A 16,783-nucleotide genomic window follows, 5' to 3' on the forward strand; every position below is an offset into this window, starting at 1 on the left:
GCGGGGAACGGCACGGAGCGGAGCGCCTCCGAACCTCTCGGCTCTGCGTTAATTACTGATTAATTACTCCAAATATTTACACGTTTGTGCAGGGCCAGGTTTGTTCCCCCCGCGAGAGAGGAGCTGAGTTTTGGGGGCTGTGATGCCCGGTTTGCCTAGGACAGAGGGGGAGCAGCCGATAAGGCTTTGAAGCGAATAAGAGGCAAATGCTGCAGGGCGAGATGGTGCCTCCTCTCATGGGGCTCATTGCCTTCCCTAAAACAACTCCCTCTGTTGTGAATTCCTCCTTTCACTAAAGCAGGGAAAGCTCCCCACCAGGGGAGGTGCCTGGGCCTTCCCACCGAGCCTGTGCATATTTTAACTGTGGGACTGGAATTCCCGGGATTCTTCCCCCACTCCTGCCGAACCATCACTTTGGCCAAGGGCCACCTAAGCTGCAACAATCAAGTCACATCGCAAGATCTACGGGTGGAAAAGCTGGGCCTCCGCAGATCTCTAATTACTCTTCTGATGAAGAAACATGCAGTCAGCAAAACTTCATTTTTGTTTGTTTTATTCCAAAAAGCACTTAGTTACAAATGGTTTTAAAACACCATACTGAGCTGTTCAGTTTCTTGGAGTGCTGTCTCTCCGTTGGCTAAAAACAGAAAACCAGAAAACCCTTTTCACTCTGGCACAGTTTTCCTGGGAAACCAGGTTCTTTTAATGCCCCATTCTGTTTCCTTTGCTGGATGGGATAACCCCAGCACTGGTCCCAAACCCAACACACTGCCCCAGCAACCAGCACTTGATCAATAGGGCCAGCTGCTGTGTCCCTGTGCCAGGGCTGCAAGGCCTCTGTGAGGGCACACATGCACTTAAATATTATTGTTCCATGCAATTTCCTTCTTCCCTGATCCACACTGACTGCAGAGGGGCCTGAGAGCTGTTGCTATCATCCCCTTCCATTATAATGTACTGCTCTCTCAGCCTTGAGGCTGCTTTACCGACAAGGGTGCTTCCCTGGGATGCTCCTGTGTCCCCCCCTGCCACCCCACCCTCTTCCTGTCTGGGTGCCAGAGAAGATGCTGCTGCCTTCCAGCCTCTCCCCTTAGGGGGCACAGAGCATTTCAGGAATTGCAGTCCTTCTCAGCCGAGAGGCTGTGGTGGGCATAAACACAGTGAGCACAAGCAGCCTCTGACCAACCCAAAATGGGTAATGTGAGCAGTAGCTGCTACTGTGTGACTGAAGACTTTCCCTCAACCAGCAACCAGGCTGAAGGAGATGAAAAAAGAAGTGGCACAGCTGTGGGGAAGAAAAGCAAGTACTGAAGTGAGCAGATGTATTATCAGTCTCAAAAAAAAAAAAACAAAACCCAAAAAACAAAACAAAACAAAAACCCTAAAAAAACCCCAAAACAAAAATCCCAATATAATCCTGGAAGGATTACAGAGGGGGATCAGAGCAGACTCTGCACTTTTGGAAAAAGGAAGTGCTGAATCTACCTCTGTGAATACTTTCTCTGGGTTCCTAAGGATGACATCCCAGGATGTCTGGCCAGGCAGCTGTTGAGAGATAATTAACAGGGGCTCAGTTGTGCAGGATGAACCATCTCTGTCTCAGCTGCCAGGCCCATCACTGATGATGGCCCCATCACCAGCACATGCTGATTCCCCGGTGAGGTAGGTAGGGTAACTCTGCAAGGATCAGTTATCCTTTCAAGGGCATGTCAAAACCTTACCATCAACCTCTAAAACCTGACATAAAGATAAACTCTGAGCTATCCAGAAATGTAACCCCCAAATCCCAGTACCTGCTTCTGTCAGAGAACACCTAATACCCCAAGTGCTATCACCCAGCTGAGAAAACATTTGCCAAACAAAGGGGCAAGTATTTACCAGCTGAGTGCAGCTCACAGTCTTTCTTTGCCATGACCTTTGGTAAAAAGTCCAGTAAGGCTTCTCATCGACTGCATGGGATTAAGGATCATTTTGAGACAGGTAGTAACTAAGTCCTAAATGCTAACATCCCTCCTCTAGGCATGACTGACCACCCCATTAAATAGCCTTAATCCAATATGCTGCTTAACATTCCTGTGGGGACAATATAACCAGGTCCCAGTGCCTAGAAGCAATGTCCGAGTCAGCCTACTGCTGACTTCTCTGTAGTTCTGCTGTGAAAGGTAAGTCTGAGAGAGCAAGAAATAAGTTAATACTGATCTTCAGATTTCCACAGTGATCAGTTTGAGCCAAAGTGAAAAAGAGAGAAGTCTCTACAGTTCTGTTTTCAGCTGTCCAGAAGTGATCTCGCTGTAGCTCTTCCTCCTTTTCACTTTGTAAGTCAAGATTTGGGAATATTCAGACAGCAGATGCTCCCAGTAGCAAGAGATGTCCTCCATCTCCAAGTGCTCAGTGATGAATTGACGTCCCCTAGAGACACACAAGGCACAGTCAGGCCTGTTTCACAGTTCCTACAAGAGTCATTAGTTTTGGTTTGGATGTATATCAACTTTCACACTTCCTTGTTTCAAATGAGAAACAACTTGCACTGCTCTGCACTGTCTTTTTTAATTTTACAATTTTCATTCGTGCCCACAGCTCTGATGTTGCAGTGCTTTTGCTATCCTCAGGATGGTATTTGCTATCTGGGATAATAAATATCAGATTTCACTTATCACATGCAGCTAGAGCAGCACTGATGCATGCTGCTTCAGACCAGCCTGGATAGATAATGTTTACAGTGCAGCTCCCAGGAGCCAGCTTGTCTCATACTGAGACGACAGCTCCCAATCTCTGCCAGCTTTCCATGGGGCTCCTGACATGGGTCACATGTGAACCAAAGAGCTAAGCACAGCATCCTGCTTTCTGCTTCCCTCTGCTTGCTATCACGGCTCCAGCCCTCCTGCTGTTACTGCAGAAGATCAGTTATACTGCACCCTACTAATACTGGGTTGTCTTTGATGGGCAACCGCTTCAAAAGCAGTGTAAGAAAATGTTTTGGAAGAAGACTGCCTAATAGCCAGAAAGGACATGCTACTTACCTCTCTGAAATTTCTTGTGCTATGGCATCATTTTCCTTTACAAACTGCAAGAGCTCCCTAAAATGAAGACACACACAAAAAAAAGCTATGAAACAACTGGCTCTGTGGAGAACATCACCCCTTGGCTAAATTGCTGGGGAGGGTGAGGTTAAGAGTCTACAAGCGAGTGAAGGTGCTGCTCACCTCAGAGCACAGAAGAAATTTCTCTTCTTGATTGTTTCACATCAGTTCTGGACAACATCCTGAAATCTGGGAGCTAACACATTTTTGGCCCACTGATAAGTTCTTCTTCCCCCTTATCTCTGCTTCCCACTTGCAAATTTAAGTGTCTAGTGCCTGCTGTTTTCAGTGAGAGTGAAAGACTTACTCCAGTGAAACTGTACTCCCCAAGTAATATCAGCAAAGGATTCTTTGGGGGCAGTGATGGAAAGGCCATGAGCTCCAAGAGTCTTTGCCTGATGCCTCGGAGTGGAGGCACTTCATGGCCTAACACAAACCATCCCCCCTTCCCAAAGGCTTCCCCATGGTATGGAATGCTCCAGGGAGCAGCCTCAGGCCCCACACCTGACGTCAGAGAGGTCTGACCGCACCGGGATGTAGTGGACCCAAGGCTTCAGCTGGGGGTAGAAGAACTCCAACCACTCCTCTCCGACATGGAAGACGAGCGAGCCGCACAGGAAAAGGTGCTTCAGGCGGAAACTGGCTGCCACTCCCCGGAAATTAAACAGGTACCTTTAAAAGGGTGAGCAAAGAGAGGGACCTGATTACACATCTTGTGTCAGGAAATGCACTAAGGTGTGCTGGTCTCCAGGTAGCAGTGAACCTTCCCTGGCAGGCAGCAGCTGAGCAGCATGCCGGTCACTAAAACAAAGGAAAGATATTTATCTGAGGCTGCTCACAGGAAAAGTGAGCTGAAGTTAAGGTGAGTTTCTGCTGTCTGTCAAAACTCAGTTAGAAATTCAAGTTGTGAGGCTTTACCTTTGATAAAGACACCTGCCTATGACAAACCAAGGAGACCTCACGGACAATTGCCAGCAAGGCATGGATTCTGTGATCCTATGGGGTCACCCAGAGGCTTTTGTCAACCACAAGGAAATTTTTCCCAATTCCCTCTTGCCTTGCAGTGAAGCTTTTCTGTTCATCATTGTGCTTTGCCACATCTATTTCAGGTTATTTTTCCCTCTGGGATTCTACTTTAATCTGAATGTAATTGTTTGATATTAACTTGGGAATGCAACCCTAGGAGGTTAAATGGGCCAGCACACAACAGTTGGACTTCGCAGATAACAAAGAATCCACAATTTTGTTTTCAGTATTTTCTGCCAAGTTAGTAAAGTGGGCTTGACTGTGGCAAGGGGATATTTCTCTTAGCAAACTGTATCTCATAGGGATGTTTGTTTGCTTACCTGTTTTCTTTATCAAACCCACATTTCTCCTATTATATGGAAAGCTGTTTTTCCTACGGGTAAACCTCCCCAGAACATAACTGATCTTTGAAGTAAAATATTTTGGGCTGGGGGAAGAGAGTTCTTCCTTTAATGAAGATATTTTGGGTGAGATGGAGCTTATATATATTTTGGGCAAGATGGGAATTACAGCTAAACTTAGTTCAGCAGCAAATAACAAGGAGTAAATATGAAATCACCTTGAATCCTTTGTACTACCTAGGATCTCAAGGCAGGGTCGAGCAGCTCACTGTATAAGGAACTCAGCAAATACATGTAGAGATGTTACAAGAATGAAAGTCTGGAAGCAAGGAAATGCCCCTGTCCCATTCCAGACACAGCTCCCACCATCCATGACCTCAGCCAAGCCAGCCTGCTGTAACATCTACACTGAAAGGAGCAGACAAAAGTTCATGTTGACCCTACCACCCTGGGCTACAGCAAAAGTGTGTGAGAAGGTCTCAGCCTACACCATATGATGGGCTGGGGAGAATCAGAGTTGGGCAGTGTATGTGTAACAGAAGGGAGAAATCTGTGCTACAGTCTAGTGAAATACAAAATGAGACAAGTCAATCACATTTGCACAAAAACATAGATTCAGCCAAATGACTGAGCTCTTATATCAGCAGATTCTGGCTGGCAGAATCACAACTAGCAGAAGAAAAAGCAAAACATCTGACACACAAGTGCATACACACTAAGAGTTTATATTGCACATAGAAACCTGTGAGAGTGTTACACCAAAAAACCCTCATTAAGTAGTTAAAGAATAAAAACCTTTGTAAGTCAAAACCACATTCTCCTAAACAACATAAAAAGTATGAATTAATACTCAGTCTGCTCAATCAGACTTCAGGTTCTCTCTTTTGCTACATACACCCAGTGGCAGCACTTGTCATGCTAATCTCCCAGATTTTCAACTGTCTTATATCTGCTCACAAGCTTTCATATCTGCATGAAGCTGGTTGTTGAATTAGACCTTAAAATAAAATGAGAACCTACACCATGCTAGGAAATACTAACCCACAGCCCTTGAATAGCTTTACTAATCAAAACTCTTACTTGTATTTGCAGTGATCAACCAGTGGAATTTCCTTTGCAGGAGGCTTTCCTAAGGTGTCCTTAAAATAAAGAGAATTTAAAAGCAAAACAAAAAAAAAAATGAAACAAAACAGTAAGCTTCAAATGGTGATTTAACTTGTTTTCTTTCTCAGTTAGAAACAAAGGTAAGGTGTCAAAAGCTTTGTTTCCCACTTCTGAGAAAAGCTTCTCTGGTGGGCTGTTAGAAGCATTATAAAGAATTCCCAGCCCTTCAAACATGAAAAAAAGCTCAGTAAATTACACACTGCCTGTAAGTGAATGCCAGCACAAACACATTAAATGATAATGTTTTGTTGGCAGCTACAGAGTAGAAAACAGCTTGGGACAATGGACTGTGTGAAGCCAAGTGTAACTGGATTAGCCAAGACTGTCTGGAGAGAGCTGGACTGTAGACTAGGTAAGAAACTAAAAAGTTATCAGCAACAGTTATCAGAAAGTTATCCACAATAGGATCAAGAAATGGAGCAAACAGAAAAAGGTTTGAAGACTGACAACACTAGAGAGGCAGCTCAGAGACAAGAAGGGGAAGGGTTGGCCAATTTTGTTGTTGTGGGAGAGGAGGAGATTGGCAGAGATTCATTTTCTTATGTGTTCTCCTTTCCTTGAACAACAAGCGTGGAAGGAAGAAAAGTGTTTGGCCTGCCAGGCCCTAGAGACTCCTTCCTTTCATCTGTCAGAGAGGTGCGGCCATCAAGGGAACAACAAACCTCCCCCACTCTAAAGGATCACCCACAACTCTCCAACAAGATGTTTCTCTCCCATCAAAGCCATCTTGCAGTGCCACCTTTTCTGGCCTTCACACTCAGAAGACAGACAAACACCCACACACCTTTTCAGATTTCCAAGCCTGGTTTTTAGTGTACTCAGCGTCAACAAGTTCTGGGTTTTCTCGGGACAGCAGGATGAGGGGATCTCTCTCAGGGCTTGTTCTGAAAAAGAAACGCTGTCACTAATTGCCAATCCCCATGACTCAACACAGCTAACAGACTACAGGACTCGAGGCACTGCTTCTTTCTGAGGCTGACCTCCCTGAGTGCCCCCAAAACATTGTGAAGTGTGTACCACAGTGTGTTTCTGTCCAAGGGTATAATAACAGAAGAGAATGAGTAACGGGTACCAAAATTATTTGACTGACCATATATTTAACAGTATTATTTCAACAATTCCCAGGACAAATCCTGCTTCCTTTATCCTGATGAGTGCCAAATACTTTAACTCCCACCTTAGAGAAAGTTATAAGATGCTCAGCATCTTCAGCAGTGATCTCTCTGACAGGGCTTTAAAACACTGCTGATAAACAAGGTTATGACATCCCTGAGACACATTCCTCGTCAGCTGCTGGGCCTACCTGGAAAGCCATTTAATACTTTCCTGTTGGGGAAGGGGAAGAAACAAAGTATGGGGTTTAACATTGTTTCAAACTGTCACTGGAGAGAGGCCAAAAAAAATCTTGTCTTATCCCCCACCACTCAGGTAACTTAAGGCCAGAATACTTTTCATTCAGTGTGGAGCACTTGCACAGCAAAGCATTCACATTGGCAGGATGCACGAACAGCAATATTAAATCTTTAAACTTGTATCAAGCACCTGCAGATCCCTTCACAGAACAAAACAAGCGGGCTCCTGAGGTGACAGTTTTAGTCATTAAGAAATAATGTGGCAAATCCATTACAACTTCTGTTTCCAGTATTAAGTGATTATAATAAACTATTTGCAAATGGCAGTTCTTGTGGAGAATAACTAATAGTGCAATGCTGTACAACATGTCTCACTTTCCTTACTGCTGGAAAATACACTCGGAGGTACACTTAATTAGGGTTTAGGTCTAGGAGACAGGGAAATTTCTACATACAGTGAGCTGTCACAGCCCTTATTGGTAGAATCTTCTGTTGCAGGAAAAAATGCTCACCTGGATCCTCGGAAATATCCCTTAGAGATTTTTTTCTTCCATGGCCATTTTTCTGCAGATCTGAAAATATTTTTTACACATGGCAATAAATGATTTAATATAACCATGAAACAACACTCTCATCAGATTTCACAGCATGGTGTCTTTTTCTATTCTTCATTTTTGATGGAAATCACTTTCCTCATTATAGCATAAAAAAACTCTCAGCCAGCTCCAATGAAACAGATTTTCCTGTAAATATTGTGTTTAAGGCAACATAATATAGGCTACTTTCCAGAACACCTTTCAGACAAAACAATCTATTACACACAGCTCCCCACCAAACCTTGAAGGGTATTAAAAGTTTACCTAAGCTTTGAATCCACTTTTTGTGCTGTGGCTTTATTTTGCTATAGTGAATATGGATAGTGAAAAAACTACTAGAGAGTTCCTAATCAATCATTTCCCACTACAAAACAAAACTACCAATCAAGAAACAAAAAACCCACCTAGTGTTTTGCACTTAAAACACAAGAGTTCACTGTTTTTCCTAATCATTTCCATTTTAAACCTAATCAAGTCCTTCAAAATAGCTGTTCACCTGGGGTTTTTTTCTGCCAGTGCAGTCACCTGCCTCACCACTTCTCAGTGGAAGTATGGAGCTCTGCCATACTTTTCTGCTGCACCTGGTGGAACATGCAGGTCCTGACCCCCAAGCTGATCTACGTGTGCAGGTCAAGGTTTGCATCTCCTTATAGTGAAAACACAAGGATGAGTAAATGCTTTGCACCTCCATTACACTACAACACATCAAGTTTTAGCTATGAATAATCACGTGGATCTTCAGATTTTGAAGAGCAAAAGACTCAACTTTGCATTCGGATGTCAATTACATAGAAGTGGTTTTTGCTATTTTGTTTCTGTGTTCACTCATTGTTGCACATTTGGTTTGTCACTCTCCATGGGAAGCAGCCCCTTACTCTGCTAGTAAGTCAAAAGATCCTGCCAAAAGGAAGATTCCCAGCCAGAAATGTCTTCTGTTTAGCCCAGTAATGACTCTTGATTCCTAGGAAAGGTTCCAGGTTTTTCTATTGCACAATGACACTCAAGTAAAAGCAGATCTAAAGAAAGCTTTCCTTTAGCCTTCCAGTAGCTTATACAAACATCCTGGATCATCCCCACAGTGAAAAAAACATAACTCCTAGAGAAGTAGTAGAAAAGAAAGAAGAATATTTCTGTATGTCAGGGGAGATTTCTGCAGGCAAAAGATAACTGCAACTTTATTGACAAACCTGCTCTCCCCAAACCCGATAGCAATCTGGCCCTGACAGCATGAAGGATGTGCATAGTTTGTCCTCTGCATTCCTTACTAAAGGGTTGCAAACAGAGGAGCTAATTATAACTTCCAGTGACATCATCCAAGGTTTCCATGGAAAACTCCCATACAGCAGTTAGGCTGCAGGTAGTTCATGTGAGGCAGCAGGACAGATCACAGGCCAATAGACTTATGGTCTTAGACATCAACAGTAGCCCAGTGCAAGATGGATTTTTCTCTTCCATTAAACCTCCCCCCATACATAACCATTTCCAAAACATACCTTCTGAGGTCCTCTCTCATGAGGTCCCAGCGCCCCAAACCTGTTGGGTAAATTGGCCAAACAGCTGGTCCTCCTTCCCAAAATGTCCAGGCAGGATACATGATATCATTGTATTCAGATGTCTTGAGAAAAAGGAGAGTAATGCAAGAATAAGAGCAATATCTGCTTTGGTCTACTGACTGAGCCCACCAGTAACAAATGCTCCTTCTGGGAGCTCTGCTGGCTTTCTCCATTATGTGTCCAAAAGAGCTTTGCAGTCACTGTTTGCTGGGCTTACAGAATCACAGAATTACCAGGGTTGGAAGGGACCCCTGGAGATCATTCAGTCCAACCCCCCTGCCATGGCACGATCACTTAGAGCAGGATATACAGAAACACACCCAGGTGGGTTTGGAATGTCTCCAGAAAGGAGGACTCCACTCCTCCCTGAGCAGGGTTCATATGAAGACAGCTCAATACTGAAATGCTTCAATGATTTTTAAAAGGCCTTGTCATGCTGTGTGATGACACAGGACTTTCATGTAGAAAACAGCAAAAGAGATCCATGGTGCAGTTGATTAGTAAATAACAAAAGACCTGAGCTCACCTCACCTTTCTAAAGACTTGTGCCTATGTGTAGCTACAAATGTTTTCTTCTGATCACAAGTCAAGAGGGATTATTACCTCCTCAGAGATAGAGGCACTTAGAGACACTTTGACATTAAGGTCTCCAACACTTCAGTTCATTCCAGACTTTCTGGAGATCACTTAACAATTTACTGTAATGAATATCCAGGTCATGTAAGAATTCCAGTTCCTCACTTCTGTTTGGCTGCTTAAGTCCCCACATATTATCACAGGGAAGACCAGCACTTAAGACTAAACCCTTCCATGAAACCAGACTATGGTCAAGTTCCTTGCCCTAGTAGTAAACTTCCTATACAATTATCCATCTGTCTGTCACCTGGAGATACTGGAGAGTCCAAGACCACTGAGGTAGTTAGGAGGTTAGTGCACATGACTTATGAACAGGGGCTGAGGAATGGGTGTGTCCGTGCACAGGAAGAAGAGGCTTGGGGGAATGTAAATGCCATCTCCTAATGCCTAATGGGAGAGTTCAGGGGGAGGCACTCTGTTTTCTGTAGTGCAGAGCCAGAATGAGTGGCAGCAGGCTTTGATTACAAGAGGAGGAATTCCAGTTAGATAGTGGGAAATATGTTTTCATTCATCTACTCTGTCTGTGGATGCCCTGTCCCCAGGGATGCTCAGATCTGAGCAGGATGCAGCCCAGAGCTGCTCCTACTCTGTGCAAAGGTGCTGGACTGGGTGACCTTCTGAGGTCCCTTCCAACTTGTGCTTCTCTGTCTTCTCAGTCCTGCTACAATCGGGCAATGATAACAGAGCATGACAGCTTCGTGATCAACTTTCTGAGATGCCAAACAGGACAATACTTCAATCCCTTATACTTTCAGCTTTATAAAACACATGGGACCAGCACCCTGAAGTCTTCCTAACACTGGCTGCTGAAATGTGAGCTGTGCCTGGGTCACTGGGTTTCAGTTAAGATAAGGCTGAGGTACAGTTCAGATACTGGACAACAGTGAGTGCAGAGCTCAGTTTCTTGCAGGGTCTTGCAGGGCACTCAGGGGCAGAATGATGAACAAAGCTGCAATGATTAAACTCCTGCAACCTGCTTTGCAAAAACTTGGGTTCTGCTGGCTAGAGTTAAGGTTGTTCAATGGTCAAGGGGCAAGACAGCTTGGCTTTACTGCTGCATCCACAGCAAACATGGTTATTGCCTGTAGTGAAAATCTAGAGAGAATTTTAGGATTGCTGTGGAGTAGGCAATAGTTATGGATCATATTATGGTTCAGATTGCATGAGCTGAAGACTTAGGTTCAGAGTAAGATGCTGCAAGTTAGCAGAAACAGAGTTGGGTTAAACTAGCAAGACCAAATAGTTCATTGCTTCTTCTTGCATCTTACTGTCTGCTGGACTTCAGCTAAGAATAGGATTTGTCAGCAAAGTGCAGGATTTGGGCATACAGGGCATACACTAAGGCAAAGCAAGATTAGCCAAAGCTTGAGTTGTAAGAGCATTTTGCTGAAAAGGATGAGACACTATGCTACAGTCAGGTTTAATAGTGGGAGAGGTAGGAAAACATGCAGGAGGGCTCTTGGGAACAGCGAAGCAAAGAGCAATCGTCTCCATGCATGTGTGCACCTCTGCATATGTGTGCACATTTGCAGGTGGAAGAGGGAATCCAAGAGAAACGGGCTCAGAGAAAATGACAAGATTATAGAAACACCCATCTGTGGCACCGCAAAAAAAGCACTAAAATATTCACATTAAATGATATTACTGTATGACCACTGACATGACCAAAAATCCTTGATATTGCTGGTAAACTATGGCTGCAATTTTAACAAACGTATTGTAGCAAATAGGAGGAATACTGGCACATATCCCACCCAGGTGTGTATCATTCCACTGCAGCAGAGATACACTTTTTGACCTGGAAGAGGAGCTAATGAGGGGAAAAGCTGATCTATCAAATCGATCTGCAAGTCTGTCTATCAGAAAACTAAAAGCAAAAGGAAACAAAGGGCAAGAAGGAACAAGCAATTTCAATGCACAGGAAATCTGCAGAGAACCATCCTCAAAAATATGTTACCAAGAGAAAGAAGAACATGCACATCTTGGAAATGCTCAGCTTTTAAAGGTGTATGTACCTTGCTGAAGGAGAAGACTGGGATAATGGGTTTCATCCACTTGGGAACCTGGGGGTAGTCTCGCACATTGATCACCATTTCCATGTCAGGGAGGCGGTGGATGATCCCCAGAATGAAGTGCTCAACTCCACTGCATCTGTGGAGAAATGACACATGCCAAAAGAGCTATAAGGAGGCAGACTCCTGCAGACTCCTGCAGGCCTTCCTCTGCACAGAGGCAGAAGAGATGGTGAGCCTAAGCCATACCATGATGCAAACTGGGAACTCCTAGAGCAGCCTCCAAGTTCCACTGCAGTATGGACCCTAATGAGGCAGCACATCCTATAAAATCTGGCCTGACCTGAATTTCTCTGGGATCCCACAACCAACCCTTTGTACACTGAAGTGCAACAGTGACACTTTCCTATTGATGCATATAAGCCTACCAGTTTATTTTCCGGGCTCCTGCTCTGATGAGGAATTCAGACCTCTGAAATATCGCTGTACCCAATAGCTGCCAGCTTGGCAGTGTTGAAAGTACTCTTCTGTCCCAGCTAGGGAGAGCAGATCCTCTACACAGCTCTTACCTTGCAGGGAACATGCATTCTTGCTCACGATACAGTTTGTTTTTAATTATTTGGTAGTGGGTCCCGAGCTTCCGGCTCACCACGTCTGACATTGTCTCCTTGGAAATGCCACCTCGAAAAGGAGCCAGGTCCTGCTTCCAGACACTGAAACAAAACCATCAGCCACTATTATGTACCACAGGGAGGATACTGTGCATTAAATACTGCAGTGTGCAGAACAGACTTCTAGCTAAAAGGAGCTCCATGTAGTTTCTAGGAGCTCTGGTGTGAGAATTTAAGTCTTGGAAGTTCCTCAGAGACTCATAGGTCCAAGCTTCACACTTTTACCTATGTGCTGTGTGCCTGAACACAAAGCTCAGCACAGGACAACTCTGGTCACCCTCTCACAGAAGTACCTGACATATCTTAGCATGTTTTGAGTAAAACTCTCCAGCTCACTTCACCCTTGTGCTCTGGTTCTCCATAAATTATGGGGCACACCAAGACCAAATTCCTCACACAATGTCACACTGTGTAGACATTAAAAATGTAAGTAACAGTCTAATTGCATGAAATACCATCACCCAGGAACATTGGGTGAGTGAAAGCTGGCCCAGGAGGACAGGCCTATGCAGCACATGTCCTGTGATTTCTAAACACTACCAGGAACACAGTATGGAAGCACAAACCTAATGAATATAGGAAAACACAGAAGGATGCAACTTATATAAAATTACTCAAAAAGTCCTGTGATCTATCTGCTTAGCACATGTAATAAACACTGTCAGATTGTAACAGGAAAGGAAACATTCTTTGCTTTTAGGCAGACATTGCATCAATGTTTCAGTTTAAGTAAACACTGTCAGGGTGATCCCGCTGTGTGAGTGGTCAAACCTTGGTACAGGTTGAAGAGAGAGGCTGTGGAGTTTCTCTGGCATATTAATGTTGAGATATTCAAAACCTGACTGGTCACAGTCCTGGCAACCCTACTTGAGCAGAAGGGTTGGACTTGATGACCTCAAGAGGTCCCCTCCAGAATTCCGCTATTTCCTAATCAGGTAGAGAGCAGTAAAACTGTGTCAGGAATTGCCGCTGTGCAGATAGTCTGGGCACAACAGCATGAGCAGTCTGGTAGGGATGTAAACGGGATGAGCCTGAGAATAGGAAGAGAGTTGCAGCGCCATGGCACATTCACAGTCATCCTCACTTCATGTTACTATTGCCTGTCATGATCTGCAGCAGATTTTTGGAGGCTGTAACCACTTGGTCCAAAGGAGGGCAAGAGCTCGTGGGGTGTAGGATTAAAGATTAGGATATGTTTTTAGGCTTTATCTGGATTGGAACTTAGGCAAGACTGGAAAGCTCAGCTAGAAAAGACTTTCCCTCATCAATATTTCAAGAGCAATGAATATCAAAAACTCCAAACAGAGTGTACAAACAGTAGCTCGATATGACTCATCTGATTTTAAAAGCCAATACAGCACTCAATCCCCAAAATGAGGGACCACATCTGATTCTTTTAAATAAGAGGCTTGAGTTGGGCATCTGTGTTTCTGCATCTGAAATCCTAATCTTGAAGTCGGAAGAATATGGTAACTCCTAAATTTCTTTGCCTCCTTTAAACAAAAGTACTGATTAAAGGTATCAAACCCCCCCAGCCCTACTGAGTGAGAAGGCAGAAGTGGGCTGTTAAGACAAATGTCACTAGCTGTGTGTATGGTTTATTCTGTGGTACATATGAAATGCCAACACACTGTATGGTCAGCTGCAGAGGGTAACAAGGTGTGTGGCCAGCGGCGGTCCCGTAGCTGCAGATGTGACACCTTTGGGCCAAAATGTTCCCTTATTGGGCTTATCCCCAACCCACCAGGGCTGCCGAAAGTATTCCCTCCTATGTCCGGAGACCTGCACAGTCGAAAGGAAACCAGTCTCTCACCTTTGGTGGCAGCTGCAATTTTCCTTTACACACGGCTCATAGGCTTCCACAGCTTTCTTAATTTGGCCAGTTATCGCTTTCCACTTGGCATCTAAAGCACACAGGAAGGAAAAGCCAAAGGGTTCGATCCATCCGCCAGCAGAATGAGCGGCGGGCTGGGGAGGCGGGGAACGGCCAGCGGCTCGGGCGCGCCTTCCAGCCCGCGGTTCGCCCGCCGCGGGGTGCTGGGGGAGCCACCCGCCCGGCCCCCAGCCCCGTTCCGCTGCCCCGTCCCGCCGTGCCGCCGCTCACCTGCCGCCAGGGAGGGCTGCAGGCGGCACAGCGCGGCCGCCACGGCCGCCACAGCCCACAGCGCCAGCGCCGCCCGCCCCGCGGCCATGGCCGCCCCGCCGCCCGGCCCAAGATGGCGGCGGCGCCCGCCCCGCGCGGCCATGGGAGCTGTAGTTCCCGCCCCAGCGCTGAGGGGGCGGGCGGACAGTGCCGTGTCGCGACAGAGCTGCCTGTCGGACATTGCCTGTCGCGGCGGGTCGCGATAGATGGGGCCGTGCTGCACAAGCGGCCGCTGCCCAGAGGAGCTCTGAGCGTGCAGCTGGGACAGCAATCATAGGTATCCTCCTAGCTCCGCCCGCAGGAGTCCCGCCAGCCCCGCGCGGCTCCGGGGCTGGCCGGCCCTCGCTCCCTCCGGGAGATTTTGGGGCAGAACTTCCCCCAGAACGCCTGGATTCATCAAGAACTTGGGCCAGCCTGTAAGAGGCTCTTTCTCCTGGCCCGACCACTCGCTGTTGCCAAGGTCTGATGCATTTTGAACATCTGGAGTAAAGTCACAAATCTCATCCTTACAGTATAAAGGTTCAGGCTGATTTGTGTAAATTTCTTTGCAGCTTCAGGGCTATGGACTGCAAGGAGTCATGGAATCATCAAATGGTTTGGGTTGAAAGGGACTTAAAGCATTATGTAGTTCCTGCCATGGGCAGGGATGTTTTCCACTATCCCAGGTTGCTCAGAGTTCCATCCAACCTAGCTTGAACACTTCCAGGGATGGGGCATCCACAACTTTAGGGAACCTGTTCCAGTGCCTTACCATCCTCACAGTAAAGAATTTTTTACCTAACATCTAATCTAAACCCATGGTCTTTTGATTTTAATCCATTCCTCCTTTTCCCATCACTATATGCTCTTGTAAAAAGTCCCTCTCCATCTTCAGGTACTGGAAGGCTGCAATGAGGTCACCCCTAATCCGTATTTTTTCCAGGCTGGACAAACTCAATTCTCTCAGCCTTTTCTTGAAGGAGAGCTCCTCCACTCCCATAGTCATCTTGGTGGCCCTCCTTTGGACTCAATCCAACAGGTTGATGTCCTCCAAGAATTAGATTATTTTTAAAGATTCCTTCCAACCTAAGCTATTCCATGGCTCTATGAAAGAAGAGAACTGAGAATTGGTGGTTGAGCACCATCAACATAACGTGTAGGACTTTCACTTTGCAAAATGGTTTGTAAGAATGCAGTATTCAAAGCTACCCTCCACTTAGTGTTTGGTAGTTGAGTTTGGGTCAGCTCGGTCATACTTGGCCATCCTTCAAGAGACAGGCTTATCAGCTGGGTGCTAGATGTTGATGATGCTGATAAGCACCCAAATGAACATAGGTTAGAGGGCCTGGGGATGAGCAGGTACCATCCAAACGTGAATCCAGACCAGTCAACCAGTGTTTCTTCCTGAGGCTGAATGTGGGAAGGTCTGTCCCAATTTCATAGGGTCTGTATATTCAAATGTGAACACTAAATATTCATTTTCCCTAGCTTGGTGGCTTTGGATTTCCAGAAGAGGAGCTCTGGTTGCTCATTAGTAGGAAGGAGCCACATTTACACTAAGTTTCTATGGAGTGAATTGATTAGCCACAGCAGCCTCCAACTCCACTAGTCATAAAGACCTCTTTTGTGTGGAACTGGATTAGTCCTGTAGGTATTTGTAGATTTGGGTGGAGAAACGATAACCAGAAAACAGACCAAAGAGGAAGAGCATGTGCTGACAAGGAGCATGAAGGTTTCCCAAGGACTGCTAAATTCCAGAGACCAGAAGTTCTACTGAATTTGCAAGAGCTGATAAAATCCAGGCACCAAGTCTGCTCACTCTGTGCAAGGCCCCAAGTGAATATTGGGATCAACCCCTGGCCGTGTGAGCAGAGGGCAGCAGCTCCTACAGGCAGAGTCTGCAGGATCCTGTGTGCACCCATTGAAATAAGTCACTTTGAGGGACTTTCTGAACACCTGCTTGGAAGGTGCTCGTGCCAGCACAGCCCTCTACTGGGGTTGTCCCTGGGAGGGAATAAGGGAATCTTTGTGTATTACCTGCTATTAATAGTAACAACTTCCTAGAGTGAAAGGCTTGCGTAGTTCTGACTGTCTCATCCTAAACCCTTGTTGCACGGCCAAACATTTTTTAAGCAAATCAGGAAAATTAATCCCTTCTTTTCATCTTCTCCTCGAGATCCTCTGTCTTCCTTTTGATTTCTCAATAGGGGTCTGCTTTCTTTCTTTTCCT

General features: G+C 45.5%; 1 protein-coding gene across 1 annotated transcript; it reads right to left on the minus strand.

The window, feature by feature from the left end:
* Positions 1 to 536: 536 nt before the first annotated feature.
* Positions 537 to 14,770, minus strand: POGLUT1 (protein O-glucosyltransferase 1). Its single transcript, XM_059872386.1, has 11 exons — positions 14,536 to 14,770; positions 14,245 to 14,335; positions 12,330 to 12,473; positions 11,764 to 11,899; positions 9,053 to 9,174; positions 7,476 to 7,535; positions 6,396 to 6,495; positions 5,528 to 5,586; positions 3,585 to 3,752; positions 3,021 to 3,077; positions 537 to 2,409 (listed from the first exon to the last, which is right to left on the minus strand). The coding sequence occupies exons 1-11, from the start codon at positions 14,753 to 14,755 to the stop codon at positions 2,253 to 2,255; spliced, it is 1,314 nt and encodes a 437-aa protein (XP_059728369.1). The 5' UTR covers positions 14,756 to 14,770; the 3' UTR covers positions 537 to 2,252.
* Between the last annotated feature and the right edge of the window lie 2,013 nt (positions 14,771 to 16,783).

Source organism: Haemorhous mexicanus, chromosome 2 (assembly GCF_027477595.1).
Source record: "Haemorhous mexicanus isolate bHaeMex1 chromosome 2, bHaeMex1.pri, whole genome shotgun sequence".
Taxonomy (NCBI): Eukaryota; Metazoa; Chordata; class Aves; order Passeriformes; family Fringillidae; genus Haemorhous; species Haemorhous mexicanus.

Coding starts and splice junctions, on each gene's coding strand:
- POGLUT1 (XM_059872386.1), bottom strand. CDS start 14,755: ATGTCCGACAGGCAGCTCTGTCGCGACACGGCACTGTCCGCCCGCCCC. Junction 14,336..14,535: donor GCAGCCCTCCCTGGCGGCAG/GTGAGCGGCGGC, acceptor TGTGTGCTTTAG/ATGCCAAGTGGAAAGCGATA. Junction 3,078..3,584: donor TCAGACCTCTCTGACGTCAG/GTGTGGGGCCTG, acceptor TCTTCATTTTAG/GGAGCTCTTGCAGTTTGTAA.